Raw genomic sequence first — 17,798 nt, forward strand, 5'->3', positions numbered from 1 at the left:
TACAAGACTGTTGTGTTATGATGATTGTTAGCTTATTTATTAACTGTTGACAGCCAGGAGGAAACACGATGTATTTAACTTCTACTCTTATCAAATATTTTGAAGAAATGGATCTAATTGTGAGTAGATTGTAACGTGAGTGAACGTTTTGTTCACTGAAAATAACTGACAGATGCAGTTTTATTTTATATCAATTCTATGGATTTGATTTTGACCCTGATTATATCAAATGGTTAAAGGTAAACGGCAGAAGGCAAAACTTCGGGCTGCTGTTATGAAGTCTTTAATCAGACTGTGTGGATGTGAAAACTATAATTCTCCAGAGCACATTTCCAAAACAAATTCAGCTTCAACATTGAGAGCTGTCAGTCTTCTGCAAAATTACAGACTTGTGTGACTTTCAGTCTGTAGTTTTATCCACCTTCACACAATCCAAGGAATAGTTACGAACTCACAATGTCAGAGGTTGCTCATGTCCTCTTCAGTACAATGGCTCTTTAACTTTAACTCTCATTGTTCCCTCAATACTTCATATTTAGCTATTGATAAACTTCTGACCATGTCATGTTTTTTTCAATGTCAAAAACATATTTGGATGCCCACTGACATGTACCTTTCTGTAATGTAGTTCAGCTTTCATCAACAAATAAAAAGGTTTCATCTTTCTGAGGCAAAGGACACAAGAAAGGAGTCTGGAACTCAATCTGGAAATGTTTAATTTCTTTAATTTAGAAATTTCTTAATCCCAAATTTCAAAGGGTACAAGGAAATGACAAGGCTGTGAATCACCATGGCAACAGAGTGAATTCCCAAATACCCACTGTATCTCAGGACAAGATAGCTGGTCAAAGGGTTTTTCATTTCCTGTCAGAAACAGTCAAATATTTCTCATCTATAAGGCCGCCAACATTTCATTTTTGACTTTCCTTCGGTGTAAAGTCTCTCAGAAGTGTTTTTCGTGTTGCATTTCACTTTGTTTATACAGAAACACAAAAATAACAGGCGACGTTACAAACAGGACGTGGCAAAATCGTCCGTTCATATTTCATGGTTGACCTGTCCGACTCTGAAGCCTTGAAACTCTTTGTTCAATCCTCTCATCCAGTCTGAAATTGCTCCAGAAAAGCAAGTCCCTGGACGTCCTGTGCAGTCTCTCGCCTCTTCATCCTCCTCACTTTCACATCTGCAAAGTCCTTCATCCCATCACATGTACGGAGAAACAGGGCAGCTGTGGGTTAAGTGCACGCCGTGCTCTCCTTGTGGCAGGACAAACATCCCAAAATTCTTTCTTCTTTTCTTTTGCTAGGTTGTAAATTCATCATAAGAGCATAAGTGATGGGGCAATAGAGGAGAGATTGAGGGTATTGTAGATGGAAGATGATGTATTGAAGGGGCCGAACTGATGGAGGGCTAGAGGCCTATAGACTGCAGGGTTTGTCTCTCAGCGTTGTTGAGGTGGCCTGAGAACATACTGTAACACGGCTGCTGGGCGAACTGTGTCAGGAAGTCTGTCAGGTAAGCCTGGGAAAAGACAGATTACGCAGCTCAGGAATTGTCACTTTGACACGTAATCTCTTTTAATTGTGTTATTTGCACTAAATTGTTTTTAAAAAGCCAGTAAATATTTTTCAATAAATGAATTTGAACACCTGTTTTTACATGTTTTAGCATTGATTTTATAGTGACACTCTTGTACTTGGCTGCAGTATGTTCAGTATTTCTAATAATCTGACGCTCAGAAACAAACATCAACATTGTGAGGATAGAATTAAAGATAGCTCCCTATGTGTATATAACATTATGTGGTTAGTAATGTAATGTCACTTTCTATTGCCTCTCCTAGTATGTGTTGAACATAAAGAAGATCATGGACAGAGAATGACCCTGCAACTAAGATAGGGCTCCCTCCCATTAGCGTCATAAAAGTCTGGCACTGGGTCAGTTTTATTAGCTTCAAGAGACAGTAACTAGCCTGACCCCTTTAACATTTCTGTTCAGCTTTTCTCTTTATCTGTTTTATTCCTTACTTCCTGTCTAATTTTTGCTTTGATATTGACTTTTCTTGGAACCCTTTCCCTCATTTTTGGACAGTTTGACTTAAGTGTATTATTGCTCCGAAGGTCTTTGACCTAAACAGCATTACCTTAAGAAAATATTATTGCATGAAAAAATAACAGTTGTTCATTAGCAGTTAGGAGACCAATCGGATGCTTAAACATTCAAGACTAATCCATCTAGGCATGTTTACTCTAAAGTTCTTTTTAAATTGGAGCATCATCTAATCTGATTTGCCCTTTTGAGAGAGGAAATTTTTAGACAAATGTTGTGTTTTGCAGCAATGACAGGTTCTTCCCCAAATGCCTACATGATAACACCCTTAATGTGCCACAGTGTCCATCAAGAAAACGACAGTAGTATTAATAAAAGCAACATATCATCATACTTACTGAAAACATGTACAACAGAGGATACAGAATATCCATGCACAACCTTTGAGTAGGTCTGACAGATCCCTCAAACTTTCAAAGGGTCTGCCACCTTTAGAGAAGGTAGGTAAAATTCAAAGTTAAGAGACATTACCTGCAGGTCAATCTGATATATAGGGTCTTTCAAGGCATCTGGATCATCCTCCTCATCGTCCTCATAATAATCATCATCTGCGGAAAACAAAAGAAAATACAGCAGCAGAGATTTAGAAAACATTTATTGGTGACCTGAAATAAAGTTGTAAGAAGCAGGTACATGTTCATAAAAGGTGAGCAGAAAACCAAATCCAGGAATAGCTGATGCACAGGGGAGAGCCTTATACCATATTTGTTGGAGGCAATGAGATCGGAAAGCAGCTGCCCTGCTAGCCCTTCATCCTCCTCTTCATCATCCTCCCCCTCATCCTCCTCCTGCTCCTCCCACATGCCGCTAGAATCTGAAACAAACATATCTTAGTGGCAGAACTGTCTGCTTTTCTTATGGTCTAGGTTGCAGACATGACACAGTGTAACAGGAGCATTTGAATTTCTTGTACTGACCTTGGCTCCAATCTGCTGCGTTTGCTCTGCTGGCATTTGCCTCCACCACCGTCGATAACTCGTTGATGATCAGCTTAAAGATCTTCACTAGCAAAGGAATGTTGGTCCACCGCTCCGGGTCTGAGGAAGACAAACACACAATGCATGTGTTAAACCTCCTGATATCCACAAATGGTGGATGGAGGTACAGTGATTTGTTGAAAACTTGTTACAATATAAATCCAGTCATAAAATTAGAGATCCATCAATCTCAGTAGTCAAGACACAATAGAACAATCTGGTCAAGTCAGGTAACAAATCAAGGTCATTATTTACTTTTGGCAGATTTGGATCGTGTGCGGATGCCATCATCTGGGCTGTAGATCTCCTCCCCCTTCACCACAATATCCTGGAGACGTTTGTCGTCGGTGTTGAGACTGTGCTGCAGGAGCTTACACAGTGCCACCGTACTGCAGGAGGGGGACAAAACACAAAACAAAAGTTTGACAATTGAGTTCAAAGAATCATTGTGTTCCATATCCAGACAATTATTGCTTTTTAGGTGAGAAAATGTACATAGCTGTGGGAACTCGGGTCATTAATATAAAACTTTAACCCCTTGTGCCACTTGAGCACCATGAATGTTCCAATGCTACATGCTCCTCTTTGTATAAAGCTGTTTTAGTGTGCTGGGACACATTTAACGGAAGAGGATGCCAAATTATTATTCATCACGAATTCAAATGTTCCAAATATGCGGTTGTGTGTCTGTGTGTGTGTGTCCAAAGTTGTCCTTCTTCATGTATTAATTAAAAAGTATGGGTGTAAACTACTGTCATTCCTGTCGATGGTACAGGTCAGAGTGGGTGTAACAAAGATCATTTGACCGGCTGGAGGTTAAATCATTAGCGAGTGTGGTGGTGGTGTGGTTTAAAACTTTAGTAAAATTCTTGCATTCAAATATAAAAATTCTTACATTAAATGCTGCCTGACCTGACTTTACCCTCGTACTGTCCATAGAAGAGATGCTGTCTGCTCATCCATTCTGTCATGACAAACTCCAGGGCAGGTTTTCCTGTTGGTCCGGGCAGGCTACATAAAAACTCCAACAGAGGCTCCAGCTGAGAGTGAACCAGGTGGGCAAACACCATGATCAGAGACTACAAGGAGGGTGAGGACACGAGAAAAGGGCAGGGAGGAGAAAATGTGAGGTGTGGAGGTACCTGTACCTGGCTGGAGTATTGCCAACAAAAGCAAGGCCAAGAAATTCATTAATGGGCAAAGTCATTTCTACACATGGATTACATTATAAATATGCATGCATTTTGAGCCCATTTTGAGCCCATGACTTGGGGGGTATGATAAATACCAGTTTAACAAAGGAGGCTGCAAATTGCTGAACAAATAAGCGCTAAAGGGCATTTATAACCTAACATGACATGTGCTTTTGGCATCTCCGTGCCCTACCTGCATGACACTCAGAGTCTCGGCTTGCTGCATCTTGCTTAGAATCGCTCGGAGGATCTGGTCCAGCTGCTCCCCAAGCTCAGTTCCTGCTCGAGAGATCAGAGTAGACACCAACCGGCCCACGAAGGCAGCTGTGAACTCAGAGGTCCGGGGGTCCAGCAGCTGGTTGACCACCTGCATGACATACCAGAGGCCGCTGTTCCCCTGCTCGTCCCTCCACTGGGCAATCTGCTCCAGCGCCACAGACACATACGCTCGCAGGCACTCACCACCATTCTTGAGAGGAAAGGCCAAATATGAAGGAGAGGAGCAGAGGAGAGGCAATGCAGTTTGTAAATATTAGACCTTCAAACAAATATATTTGGTCCAGTGTTTTTAAGACAGGTAAGTGTAGTATTTTTACGTTCTTTTGTCCAAAACAAGAAGGAGGTCTTAGAGGTTTTTACTGGTCTCAGTGTAATCTGGATCTCACAAGTTTTGTGACTGAATATGTGTTCAATCAATATTGTAACCTGATCAACCTGCAAACAGTATTGGTTGTTTCTATCTCTGCGTAAACTAAACTGTATTTTCGATCTGCTCACTTTACGCGCCGGTGTCAGAGCTGGCTATGTCTCTTTTACTGTGGAGAGAGAGAGCCCTACTCCAGGTCGGATCCAAACGCTTGGACCAGTAAAGACCTCAGATCAGAATAAATCAGGAGACAAATCAGGCTGATTGATTAAATCAGGTTGTTATGGGATTGTTCCTAAAAGTGTCTCAAGATCCTTTCTGGACAACATCATAATATTCCTGCTTGAATTAAAATAAATAAAGTCTTAGTTGGGTTTACCTGCATTATCGTGTTGTCGTCAGTACGCAGGGTGCACTGTGCCACCACCGGAAATGCCTGGCACACCAACATCTCTGACAGGGGTGCTTTGGTGTTGCGCACAACAGTAGTCAGGATGTCTATGGATGTCTGTGGTACAGAGGGAGGGGACATTGCAGACCTGAAAAATTTGGACTTGGTCCAGAAAACTCTTGCTCATGTCCCATTTTGACAAATTGAGGTTTCACTGTGCAGAGGGAATGGACGAGTGTGTGATTCATCACTAATTTGAATTCTGACAATTTAATACAGACTACCACCATCAATAGAATAAATTGTATGACTTCATGAGTAAGTGACTGTTGACTGAGGTGACAGCTGAGTCTACAGCCATGACTAGTTCCACCACAGCAGCACATGTCAGGGGGCAGTTAAATAAATTTGTCTTCCAACAAATGAATCTTAATTTTTTAGAAGCCATTGAGTCTCTTTGCACCACTTACAGCACAGAGGCCAGAGGGGATCTTGTCAGGTGGAGCTTGCATGATGCTGACCAGTGTGGGAATGAGGCGCATCTGCATGGGGCCCTGGCAGCCTTCGATCTGTGCCAGTTCCTTAAAGATGTCCTGAGCCAGAGAAGCCACCACAGGGTCTGAGGAGAAGAGAGGGAGACAGGGCCTGAGAAAAGATAAGAGACATATCAAATCGATGTGTCTCTTGATGTGTTTATTTCTGAGAAACACTGTTTTCAGTTGTCGTGTGAAGTTCTTTCTCCTCCTCACTGTGTGCAGCTCATCCACTGTCAACTGCCAAAATGGGAAATGTGAAGTCCCAAATCTTTACAATATATATCCTCCATTTAACCATTAAAAGACAACATATTTAGTGAGAGAGGAAAACACGGAAAAGAACACAATAACAGTGCAGAGGAGGATCATTGTCAGTACCATTGTTATATTTAAGGAAAATAGCAATGGTGAGGGGGCAGATCTTGTTCTCTGCACTGGTTGTGAAGGCCGGGTCAACGGTGCAGACAATGCAGAGCGTCTCCATGACAAGCGTAAGCACTTCTGAGCTGAACTGGGCGGCCAGTTGGACGAGACCCTCCAGGATGCTGGGGAGGAAGGGCTGGAGCACATGGGTGCTCTCTGACAGCTTCAGCTGATCACAGTACCTGGAGAATCACATGGATCAGAAGTTAAGGAAGAAAAGGATAACAGCTGAAATGTCAAGTATCTATTTTAGGATACAGCTCCATAAACACTTGAGATAGTCACTGGCTATATGACCTTTGCATAATATATATATTTTTTTATGTGTTGTTAATAAAACTATGTCATACTGTTCAGGTTTAAACAGTCTTCAACATGCCCATTAACTGTTTGCAAAGTCCTTCCATGAGTAGCGACTGCTGAAGATTTATCCAGATGTGAAAATGTGTGTGGAGCTGTAGCAATAGAGAAGTTTTGTATCCATACATGTGTAGAAATCTGCCAGTAACTGCTTTAATCAACAATAGCCATCTTAAATGATAAGCCTGATTTTGTCTCAATGTGTCACAGACCTCAGTGGTCTGCCAAGAGATTAGTGTGTTCACACTGATTGTCTTCGATCGCAGAAATAATGCACAGTTTAACAGTAAAGAAGGAAGAAGAAGAAGGTGGAGGGAAAAAAAGAAAAAAGAAAAGAAAAGCCTTGCTCACCCCCAGATGGCCCTGACGGCAGAGATGCGGACAGATGGCGGCTGGCTGTCATGAAGCCCACTGACGGTTGCCTGGAGGAACTGCTGGATGAGCTCAGGAGACATGGCTGCCGTGAAGCGACTGGCCGCCCACAGAGCCCGCCCGAGCAGGAACGGAGACGCTGCTGTTCAGGAGACAGAGAGAGAGAAAGAAGAGACAGCAGTCAGGATACAGCCAAGAAAAGACAAATACTAAAATCCAAAAAGGTTTTACATATTTCTGTTTTGCCATTTTTTGTTAGAATTTTACATTTTACTCATTCAATCTACTGTAGACCCAATTTTATATATCTAAAAAGTACACTGTATGGTGTCAGGGTTAGGGTAACAACATTTAGCTCATTAAAAAATGATTTCTCTTCGATAGTTTTGAGAGTTGAGAGAATTGATCATCTCCCTGCTATGTTGCTGATTACTTCTAGAAATCTCCAATAATCAGTGTCTGACCCACCTGCCAGGTTGAGATCAGCGAGGATAACACTGGCCAGGAAACCATGCATGTCAAACTGGATACGACCGTTTTTCACATTCTCTGTAATGATGGTTTTGACCGAACCCAGAGCCAGCATACAAGCCTCATGGATCTTCCACCTGTAAAAAAAAAAAAAAAATCTGCATTAAAAGCCCTGATCATGTCGAGCTATTAACTTTGTCATCAGTTCATAGAAGCTCACAGGTACATCTTTACATAACATACTGGGAAGCTAAAGTTTTTTTTTCTTCCATTTTATGTGAATGAGTAGGAATCATTATCAAATTCAACAAAGCTTTTAAGATCAGACACAGACAGAAACACAGTAAGTGTCTTACCAGTGCTCATTGCCACTGTTTTTGGCCTGCTCTGCCTCCTGGAGGTGTCTGGTCGCAGCTGCTGCCAGCGCTGCTGCGCTTTCATTCTGAAACTCTGCAGCCACAGCCTGGAAGAACAGGCCAAAGTGTACTTCATAACTCACACTCTCAGCACGGATCACTTTGGAAAACATGAATAATTTTGCTGTATTCCACTATAATAAATATATTTTCATTGTAATATGAAATAAGGTTTGCCTGGAAACTAGCACGCAAAGTCTCAGCTAGTGAACCAAAAATTAGTTTTGGATCAGGAATTTGAGAATCATTTTGTGAGTTGACATACCAATGCACACACACAAAGGTAGACTGATTGTACTTTCAAAATAGGGTCTCCTCCTTTTTGACTGTACTCATTTATAGCCTGAGAGGACCATACTGAGTGCAAAAATAATTGCTTTGCTAAAACGTATTATTATTCCGATTCTTGCATCTTATTTGCCAACAAGAAAAAAAAAAATGTAATTATTGTTATTTGATAGACAAAGTGGAGAGAGTCAGAAAGCCTGATAGAGGCCAGGGTCCAACCAGCTAGGAGCTGGACCAGGAACCTCCTGCTCAGAGCTCAGTATGCCCATATGGCTAAGCACTCAACCATCAGAGAGTGTGAAGATCACAGCAACAGCCCGAATAATGAGGTTTGCTTTCTACCAAATAATGACGTAGAAAGCATGTTTACTTCTCTTGATGGGATGGTAAACAGGACACAACCTCAGTCAACTTCAAAAAAAGACGGAAGTCTTTTTAAGTCATTTTGATCATTGTACGTTATTGCAGCCTTGTAGAAAGTTTATAGCAACACTTATAGGATTTGATAGCAACTCACCAGCAGCAGGTCCTGAGCAGAGATCCTGACAGAGTAGGAGAAGGTGTCATCATCCTCATCCTCTACAAACTGCTGGGGGTTGGCCGTCCACACTTTGATCTGAAGGAAACACAGTACAAATCATCCGTATTGACATCAGCATTCCAACATAAATGTGAATGCTGCACTTCTTCCTCGCTCCACATTTCGCCCCACATTTGGTAGACCTCACCTGGTCCTCGGTGATCTGCATGTACAGGATGATGTAGTAGATGAGTTCAGGCAGGGCCTTCTTCACTGTGCTCTTGAACTTGTTGTTCTCTAGCAGCGTGTGAACAAACTCAAAGATGCTGAAAACGAGATTCTCAAAACCCAGAACTTCACCTGTAACAAAGTACACATTAGCAGCAGAAGATTAGAAGTCTTCCTATGATAAACTGTACAGGATCACTTTTGTCAAACTTGCTGGTCTTTGTTACATGTAGCAGCTCTGCTCACCATCTGAGTCCACTGGGTCATCTACTTCCTCTGTGTAGTTGACTTCTGTTCTTACATAAGTGAATTTCTGGCTAAGGAATCTTCAATTTAAGACAAGGCCCTGCTCAGAACCGGAATTCATCTGAGTTGATCAGGACATTGAGACCACATTTAAAGGTGGTCTGACCCATATGTAGACATTGAAAGAGCGGCTCCCTTTGTCGGTCAAACTAGTCTCAGCAAAGTTTAGAGTTGTAAGCAGAGCTTTAATGTCCAGCACGTCCACATCACTCAATAGCCCCATCTGCTTAATTTGCTAAAAACAAGACTACGTAATTTTTTTTGGGACAAGTGGTCACTCAGGATGGATGTGGAAGAGCTGCATATTTGTGATCCAATCTCTGAAGAGGCATGCAATCTCATTAATAATCAAATCTGTAAATTTGAACTATCTTTGAGTATAACGCGTGCACAATTTCTCTGGGAAGCTGAATTTACTTTTTCAAAGACAATAAATAACTTTCCCCATTCCACTGCAACACCTTGATTCTTTAAACAGATGTTGTTTGAAGTGTTTATATTTTGCTGACTAAGGCGGTGACTTCCATGTAAGAGGAGGAGCTGCTGGAGTTGGGTGGATTAATGGTTTAGACAGGCTGCCATTTAGCCTCAGGAACACAAACACTAAGCACAAAAGCTCTGGGAAAGGCAGAAAAAGGAAGTCAACCGCAGTCAAGTAATGGCCCTTCACTCCAAAATGGAAGCAACAATGATTTAACACACACACGGACAGCTGTGATTATCCCTGCATGGGACTGGCTAATACACAGTTGGCTTTCCAAAGGATATAAAGCTGCACTTTCGGTCAGTGTGTTCCATACAATGGGCAATATCTGCTGCATAGAAGAAACCATGGGTTTGGGGAAGTTCTTTACCAACGCTGTCACTGCCTGGGAGAAGAAGAAGAAAAACAATTTTGAAGTCTTATTGTAGCTGCAATATATTTTCCTTTTTGGACCAATCACAACTGACTTCCATTGTGTTTGTTTGACAAAATAGTTCCAATACCACCAGTTCTGTACCAGAACTACTCTGTATAACTCAGACTTATTCCACAAAATCTGTTGAATTGCTAACAATTTTACAGTCATATTTGATAGATTTATATTTCAACAAATATTTGCTTTCCATTAGCAGCTAAATATGTGCCTACTGATGATATTGTATGGTCTCTCTCACCTTGAGGACTTCCATCTTAAGACCGCTATCAGACGAGGGTCCATCAGGCATCTGCAGAGCCTGCACAAATGCCTCCGTGAACTGCTGCACCACAGGGAAGATCAAAGCTTTGGCTGCTCCCTAATCCCACACACACAGAAAACATATACAATTGATATTACAAACACTGATTTAAATCAATCTCAAGCAGGCTGTCAATTGTTGTCTTTTATTTAATAAAAAAAAAAATCTATTATATACTTATTCATAATGCCTAGAAAATAAAGAGTGATTGCCCCACCTTTTCAAGTTCTTCAATAGCACAGATGAGGTTGGCACAGGTGGTGAATATCTCCACTGCTCTGGAGCGGGTGCGAATGCTGTAAACCTGCAACAGTTAGAGAACATTAACATCAACCATAAGCTCACACGTGCACTGAGAAGGGATTGAACTGTAGTTATCGTGTTACCCTTAATATCTAATGCACATTTTGTTTGCAAATATTATGCCACAGCATATCAGCAAAGGTAAGGGCTGCAGCACTACCTCGGCCATGGTGAAGATCTTGTACATTTCAGGCAGGATGACCGGAGCCACCAGTGGCATCTGTGTGTCCGTCACCTCACGTGTAAACTCTGGAAAATGAGACAAACAGTTACATAGATGGAAAAGAATTTATTTGCATGAAATGCACAATTTGTTTCTGTAATTGCAGAATTATGTCTGAGTCCTGCTGTGTTGATGTTGCTGTGGTAACTCTGAAGGCAAATTTCCCCAAGGGGATTATCAGTCTTTGATTGTATCAAGCATAAATATGTGGATAATTATATGTGCAAATATATGTCATTTAAATTGATGGCGATCTTGAAAATTATCTGTTATGAAGATGATAGCTCAAAAATGTGTTATTCTGAATATATAGGTCCATAGTACCTGTGTGTTAGTGTATGTGGAAGTTAACTGCACACCTGTAAGGACCCTCATGGCCCCGTGCACAGCATTGACATCTCCGCTGACCAGCATCTCCATGAGCAGGGTGAAGAGCTGCGGCCAAGCTTCAGGCCAGTCCCAGTGGGCAATGGCCGACACAGCATATGCAACACTGGAGCGGACTTTGCTGATCGACTCCCGCAGACCGCTGGGCAGCAGCTCCCTGATGGCAGCCTTGGCCTGGTGGAGGATGGCAGAAATGGGACAAACTGTGACTCAACAGCACCCGCAGATGTCAAAGTAAAATTTTATTCAGGGTGAAACTGGAAAGAGAAAATAGGTGAAAGAAATATTCATACGTTGAGGAATTGTTTACCTGATCTGTAGTTTCAGGAGGCCTGAATTTCTCTGACTGGGAACACCAGTGAGTCTCCACATACTGTTTCAGGATGACTGATGCTAACTGTAAGAGTCACATATATTTATGTAATGATCACATTTGCAATTGGTGATGTGAGAGATAAAAACAAAGCAGCAGCTAGGGTTTTAATTTTAATTGTAAATATATTGACTGTCCCAGAGTAGAATGGTCTACTCTGATTTTTGGCTCACCTGACGGATGGCGAGTGCTCCCTGAGGATCAACTGTGAGTTCTGCCAGGTGGACGCCAAACTCTACCACATGAATGTATCAGCATAGAGGAGGAGGAGGGAGAGGGATTAATTAATTAAACAAACATCAGACAGCTTGGAAGATACACTTTAAGACAACAGCAGGCTCAAAGTGTAGCAGTTTCATGTTCTTTTCTTAACACTGGACTGAAGTGGCAACATAGGGGATATTTAGAAAGCGAAAAACTGGATTTTTTTTTTTACTGCTTTCAGCTTTATCATTGTATCTTGCACAGATTTATTCACACAAACTAAATACTTTCAATACTGCCAAAGATGAATTAATCAAATCAATAATTTCATATAGGCAAGTCAGCACTGCTTCATGATTTAGTTTGTAATTGTTTGAAACTTTTTTTCTACTTTGATATTAAAGAAGGGTGCTTTTTTATATCTTTCCTGCAAGAACATGCCTATACAAATGCTGGAAAAGGAGATGTTGATTTTACCAGCACAGTGCAGTAAAGCAGCATGGAAAAACACAGAGAATAATGTGGATCTATCAAAAAAAAAAAATGCAAAAAGTGTGAAATATCCAGGTGTTATCAATGGAGACTGCTACACGTGTCAGGATTTTGTTTTGTTTAGGTTTACATTGGTGTGAAAATCAGTGAACTGTACAGGTGCTCACAGCAGCCCGACAGGCACACGGAGAGTGAGAATTCAGATTCAGCATCAACCTCCGGCTCTGAACCAGCTCTGTCCCACTCACTGGGTTTTACGAAGAATGACATCAGGCGCCAGAAGACAATGTTAGTGCTGACAATCCTGCAGAGCAGCTGCCTTAGAGAGAGGCCAGCTGAAAGGGTCAGCCCTGCTGCGACGCTACGGTACAGTCAACAGACAGTGTGCACAATTAGCCTTTCACCATGGGCATGAGGATCGCTGGGCAGACAATGGAAAGTCTAGTGATGTATCCATCGGTTTCATTTGAAGGCCTTGGACAAAATAAAAGGCAGCGGTTTGTTACCTGCTTCATTTCCACTGGATGCCAAAAGCTGTTTGTAGAGTGTATACCACAAATTTTAATATCCACATGTTGCCGTGGTATGTTGTGAGCTCTGATGGTTTTATAATCCATTCATAAATTGCCACAGAAAGCAGACAAAATCATTCACCACAAAACAACTCCATGACTCTTTCACTGTTATTACGATATATGTTATTGGGAGGTTTTAGCCATGAGCGCCAAATAGCCAAAAGTAGATAACTTAATGTACTTTAGGTAAGTTTCTCACAGCTCAGTCTAAATCACTTTACTGTCCAATGAAGGAAATAACGTGACCATGAAATAATGATCATCATTTAGACATATGCACTTCCAATTTTTTGTCGGGAATATTGGGAGGACAGTTTTATAGTTCAACACGATGATACTGATGTGGAACTATAGACCATTGTAATAAAAGCATACCAACACAGTCCTCATATAGTACCTTATTACATTTTAATCTTGTCTTTTCAAATGTTCTTACACAGGTATTTTAACCCAGTGAGCACAACTTGAAGGAGCAAGAGATGCATCTTTTTTGTCATTCTTTATAGCAAGATTGTATAAGACAGATAATTGTGCTATTACATAATGAAAAAAATGCTTTAAATTCAGTTATGTATAAAGTGAATGATTGAAGTAATAGTTTGCATTCTGTTCCTCAGACTACTGTAGTAGTGCGCATTCCCTTTACCTCTAATGTAAAACTCAATGGTACTGACTCATGTCCTCACTAATGATTATTTCCATGATAGAATAACTTGTTGAGTAATTTCATGCACAGTAGTTTTATCTGTTCCACTGCTCCCAAAAATTGCCCATTTACTCTTCTCGTGAGTTAAGTTCTGACATTGAAAGGCTTGTTTTGTCTGAACAATGATGCAAACCCCCCACCAATGAAATGAAACTACCATGTGATAATATTCAAAAATAATCTCTCATTTGAAATGCTGAGAACAGAGAAATGGTGGCCATCTTCGCATTTAAAAAAAAAACTGATATTGTGATAGACTGATGGAGGAAGCATCCTTACAGAAAAAAAAATCCGTTATCAGCAGTTTTACGGTTACCATAGCGACCGTAAAAGATGCATAGTGAATTGTGGCGAGTCCCTCTACGCCATATTACTGATAGGCGTTCTGTGTGACGTAATAACGGCTGGGCTGTTCCAAGTGACGTCATTTTGATCGTAATGCGCTCAAGTCTGGAATTGTGCTTGCGTTGCCATGGTTTCGGGAATTTAAATGAATGGTACATTTACACACATAACGGAGCCGACCTGCTAGTTGAAGTTGTATTTGGGTGGTTATTTCTTGTTTTCAGGCTCACGGGGGTCCACACGGCCTCCATGTGCTTTGAGACAACTTCAGTGAACTAGCTAAGAGGACCCGGCTCAGCACGGCACGTTTGTTTTAATTCAGGCTAACTTGGTGTTCGTTAACTTCTGAGAATCCGGCCTAACGTTAGCTACCGGGAGCAGAGAAAGCCCCCCCCCCCGGCTAATGCTGCTCCTCAGCCCGGCCGAACCAGCCGAGATTAGTGCGGATAAAAGCGCCCCCCCCCCCCCGGTCCACGCAGGCCCACGCTGCGGGTCGGCGGGGTTAGCTAGCCGGCCTGATCTCGCTGAAATGAGCGCTTAGAAAGCGGCCACAGCTCACCCTCTGTCACTTCCAGCACTTTGATCTGCTCCTCCGCGGCGGCGCGCACTTCTTGAACCGGGGACAGGATGGCCGTCAGCGTCTCGATCAGAGCGTCCTTCAGCCCCTGCTGGACCGGGCCGGCCGCCGGACCGGACCGCGCACTGCCCGCCGCACTCATGCCGACTGTGTTTTCAACCCGCAGCCCGCTACAGAGTCAGTCCGACACCGCCAGCAGCCGGGGAGGAGCAGGGAACAGAGGGGAAGCGCGCCAATGCATGGAAACGTGGAGGCGTGGCTTTGCAGGAGGAAGCACATTTTTTGTCGTCCGGCTCTGCCCACGTGTTTCTTCTTTCTGGTCCGCCCGTTTGCAAACTTTGGTTCCCTCTTGTGGAGCGGCGGAAAATGATGCCCCTCATTTTTGGCCTGAAGCATTTCCTACTAACTGACGAGGATCATCCTCTGCCACTTACACCACCTAGTCTATGTTGATCTGTTCAATTCAATCGCATTTACAAGTGAATTGTTTTTTCAAGATCAAACAGTCTTGAGGTTTTACAGTTTATTTCAAAGCGTACAGTATGTTTCCACCTAAACAGGGACAGGTCTCTCCCTCTCTCTCACACACACACACAATTTACAGTGCAGACGTTTTTGCAAATAGTAACAGGTGAGATTTTTGTTTTCATTTTTTTTTTTTAGCAGCAAGTTGCCAACTTTGGTGACGAAGCCTCTTTTTTTTATAAATAAAATGAGTTCAGAGGAGAATTAAATGGTTTTTTAAGGTCCTTTCTATTGTGTTCATACCATCTTCTCTTAGTAAATGTTTAATGTTTAAAAATCATATATTTTAGTTGTCATATATTGAGTTCTCTTTTTATATAAAAAACTGTGACCACGACAGACAGATGCACAGCTCCTTTAGAATGAAATGTAGCAGAGAAAAAAAGTTTTTTTAAAACTTGTTTTAAAATAAGAACAAACATAAAAAAAGATTACTTTGTTGTTTAATTATCATGCATGAAAGATGAATCTATTTTCAGCCATAGAAAAAAAACACATTGTTAAATCTGCAAAATAAAAAGCATCCCTAACATCTTATTAAGATGAAAAATATATTTCTACCTGTCTGGTTCACTGTGCATAGAAGAATTGAGTTACTATTCCTGACCAACCTTGTGCACCTCCTCTATCCCTCATTTTGAAGTTATAATGCAATACCTCAAAATGGCAAAAAGATAATAATATTGAATTACAGACAAAATTTTGTAGTAGTTTGTAGATAGTAAACTGATTTTTTGGACATGATGCTACAACCTTAATAGTTGAAAATGGCTTCCAAATTGTTGTCCTGTGGAATTTTTATTTTTTTGAAAGACTTCCCAGCAGAGTGGAGGCAGTATTTTTATGTCTATGTTTAGGTAATAAGTCTTCAACAAATACGTATGGATATAATACTCTGGTGTCACTATATTTTTAGCCATATTTAAAATGTTAAATGAGCAGGAAGCGGCATTGCTTTTTCTGTCCTGTAAGAGCAGTTCCACAGTATTAATGGCAAATGTCTACATTTTAACCCCTACACACAGCAGATGGGCAATACTATGCAGATGAAGAAGTTGCGACAGTAGATTGTCAGCTGCAGTAGTTGCTGAAACCTCTGAATTTATCTGGACTCACACTAGCATGTCTTTAACACACCAGTTCAAATGCGCAAAGAACTCTCACTAATCTGAGGCTCCTTTGCAGGTATGATATATGGACCTCCAACTGTGTTTACATGTGTTGCTCAGTATTCTTATACCATGTGCAGGGAAATAAATGACGAGGAAAAGGAACAAACATCAAAAGTACTTGATGTTAATGGAGGAAAAAAAAAAAAGATTTTTTTTTTCTTCTTTTTTCACTAAAATTGAACAGATATATTGCTGAACCCTGTTTCATTAAGCGGAACACAGGAAATGATTTGATGAAACAAAACTAAACAGTGAGTATAACCTCTTCTTTTACATTATCACTGCTGCAGATTTAAAGGATAAAGGAAAACCTGAAGACTCTGATTCATCTGATGTGTCAAATAATTGTATATTGCAATATATTAATGATGATGTGTTCTCATGGAAGCCAGTCAGCACATTTTGGCCAATAATATAACCATACTTTTTTCCCTGAGAATAATAATATGATAACAGCAACATCACCTCTCTCATTGGGTGGTGTATTGTATCACAACCTTCAACCTTTTGGAATTAAGGTCTGTTTTGGGAACAAGGTTCTATCTTGCTGATTCTATGTGTTAAAAAAATACGCTCCATGCAGGATAAAAAGGGAGAAAGTTTCAAGGTATAGAACCATGATATTCTGCAAAACTGATGTGTGTCAGAAACAGATAAGTGTATACCTTCTTATAATTAATACTGTCTAATGGCACAGCCCTGTAGCACATCCTACCTTTACCAGTTATAATGCTCAGTTCTCAGTTTTTCAGCAAGGTGTTGACTAACCTTTGGATTTGACTTTTCTTGATGGTAAACTCAGGTTTACAACATCAGTCCGTTTTATACCCACATTTACTCTGGGGAATTTGATGTCACGGGTGAATTTGTAATTTCTCTTTAGTTGTATATACCTTAATAAAATCTAGTTTTGACGTGCTGTATAAATAAACATTATTAAAATGAATTACACTTTGTTTAATGAAAGATGTTGAATGACTCTCTTCTCATGGATATACAGTAAATTGTGTGGGCAAATCAGACAAACCCCTCGTTTCACATTATAACTTCCATTAGGTAGTGTTTATTGCAGGACTGTTCCGTAACTTTTAGCTATGTGTACCTAACAAACTGTCAACTTTTGCTGTTGAGTTTGTGATGTTGACCTCCAGTTAGAAGATCTCGTACAGGGCTGAGGAATGAACCAAACACTAATACAACCGTTTTTTCTTGTTTAAGGAAAAAGAATTTGATTTATGTAGAAACAAGCAATGCTTGGCAGTTTGATAATTCCCTCTCTGTCAAAAGAGTTAATGCTGAAAAAAAAAAAAAAGAAGAAAGAAATGAATACCCATCCCACTGCACACTGAATCGCCACCGTCTGAAAATGTATGCAGATGTTACTGACAGAAAGCAAAAGAAAGCTCACAAGGGAGATAGATATAAGTGTACAGCACATATATATATATATATAAAATAT

At 40.9% G+C, this 17,798-nt stretch overlaps 1 protein-coding gene across 3 annotated transcripts; it reads right to left on the minus strand.

Annotated features, from left to right (window-relative positions):
- Window positions 1-705: 705 nt before the first annotated feature.
- ipo9 (importin 9) lies at window positions 706-14,889 on the minus strand. 3 transcript variants are annotated; one of them, XM_029503178.1, is made up of 24 exons: window positions 14,625-14,889; window positions 11,917-11,978; window positions 11,681-11,767; window positions 11,343-11,544; window positions 10,921-11,009; window positions 10,675-10,761; window positions 10,395-10,514; window positions 10,005-10,105; window positions 9,177-9,235; window positions 8,911-9,062; window positions 8,700-8,798; window positions 7,835-7,941; window positions 7,476-7,615; window positions 6,987-7,146; window positions 6,231-6,457; window positions 5,787-5,935; window positions 5,305-5,433; window positions 4,473-4,748; window positions 3,999-4,165; window positions 3,342-3,475; window positions 3,027-3,146; window positions 2,810-2,923; window positions 2,581-2,657; window positions 706-1,521 (listed from the first exon to the last, which is right to left on the minus strand). In XM_029503178.1, the coding sequence occupies exons 1-24, from the start codon at window positions 14,782-14,784 to the stop codon at window positions 1,411-1,413; spliced, it is 3,129 nt and encodes a 1,042-aa protein (XP_029359038.1). In that variant the 5' UTR covers window positions 14,785-14,889; the 3' UTR covers window positions 706-1,410. The 3 variants fall into 3 exon arrangements, with proteins under 3 accessions (XP_029359038.1, XP_029359039.1, XP_029359036.1); XM_029503179.1 differs by having other exon boundaries at window positions 2,810-2,938; XM_029503176.1 differs by having other exon boundaries at window positions 6,987-7,149; window positions 14,625-14,784.
- Window positions 14,890-17,798: the final 2,909 nt, after the last annotated feature.

The sequence above is a fragment of the Echeneis naucrates genome, chromosome 5 (assembly GCF_900963305.1).
Source record: "Echeneis naucrates chromosome 5, fEcheNa1.1, whole genome shotgun sequence".
Classification (NCBI taxonomy): Eukaryota; Metazoa; Chordata; class Actinopteri; order Carangiformes; family Echeneidae; genus Echeneis; species Echeneis naucrates.

Bases quoted from the DNA above. Each gene is read 5' to 3' on its own strand.
- ipo9 (XM_029503179.1), bottom strand. From the start codon at position 14,784: ATGAGTGCGGCGGGCAGTGCGCGGTCCGGTCCGGCGGCCGGCCCGGTC. The intron at 11,979-14,624 runs GTGAGCTGTGGC...TTCATGTGGTAG, and splicing joins AGTGCTGGAAGTGACAGAGG to AGTTTGGCGTCCACCTGGCA. The intron at 9,063-9,176 runs GTGAGCAGAGCT...ACTTTGTTACAG, and splicing joins TGACCCAGTGGACTCAGATG to GTGAAGTTCTGGGTTTTGAG.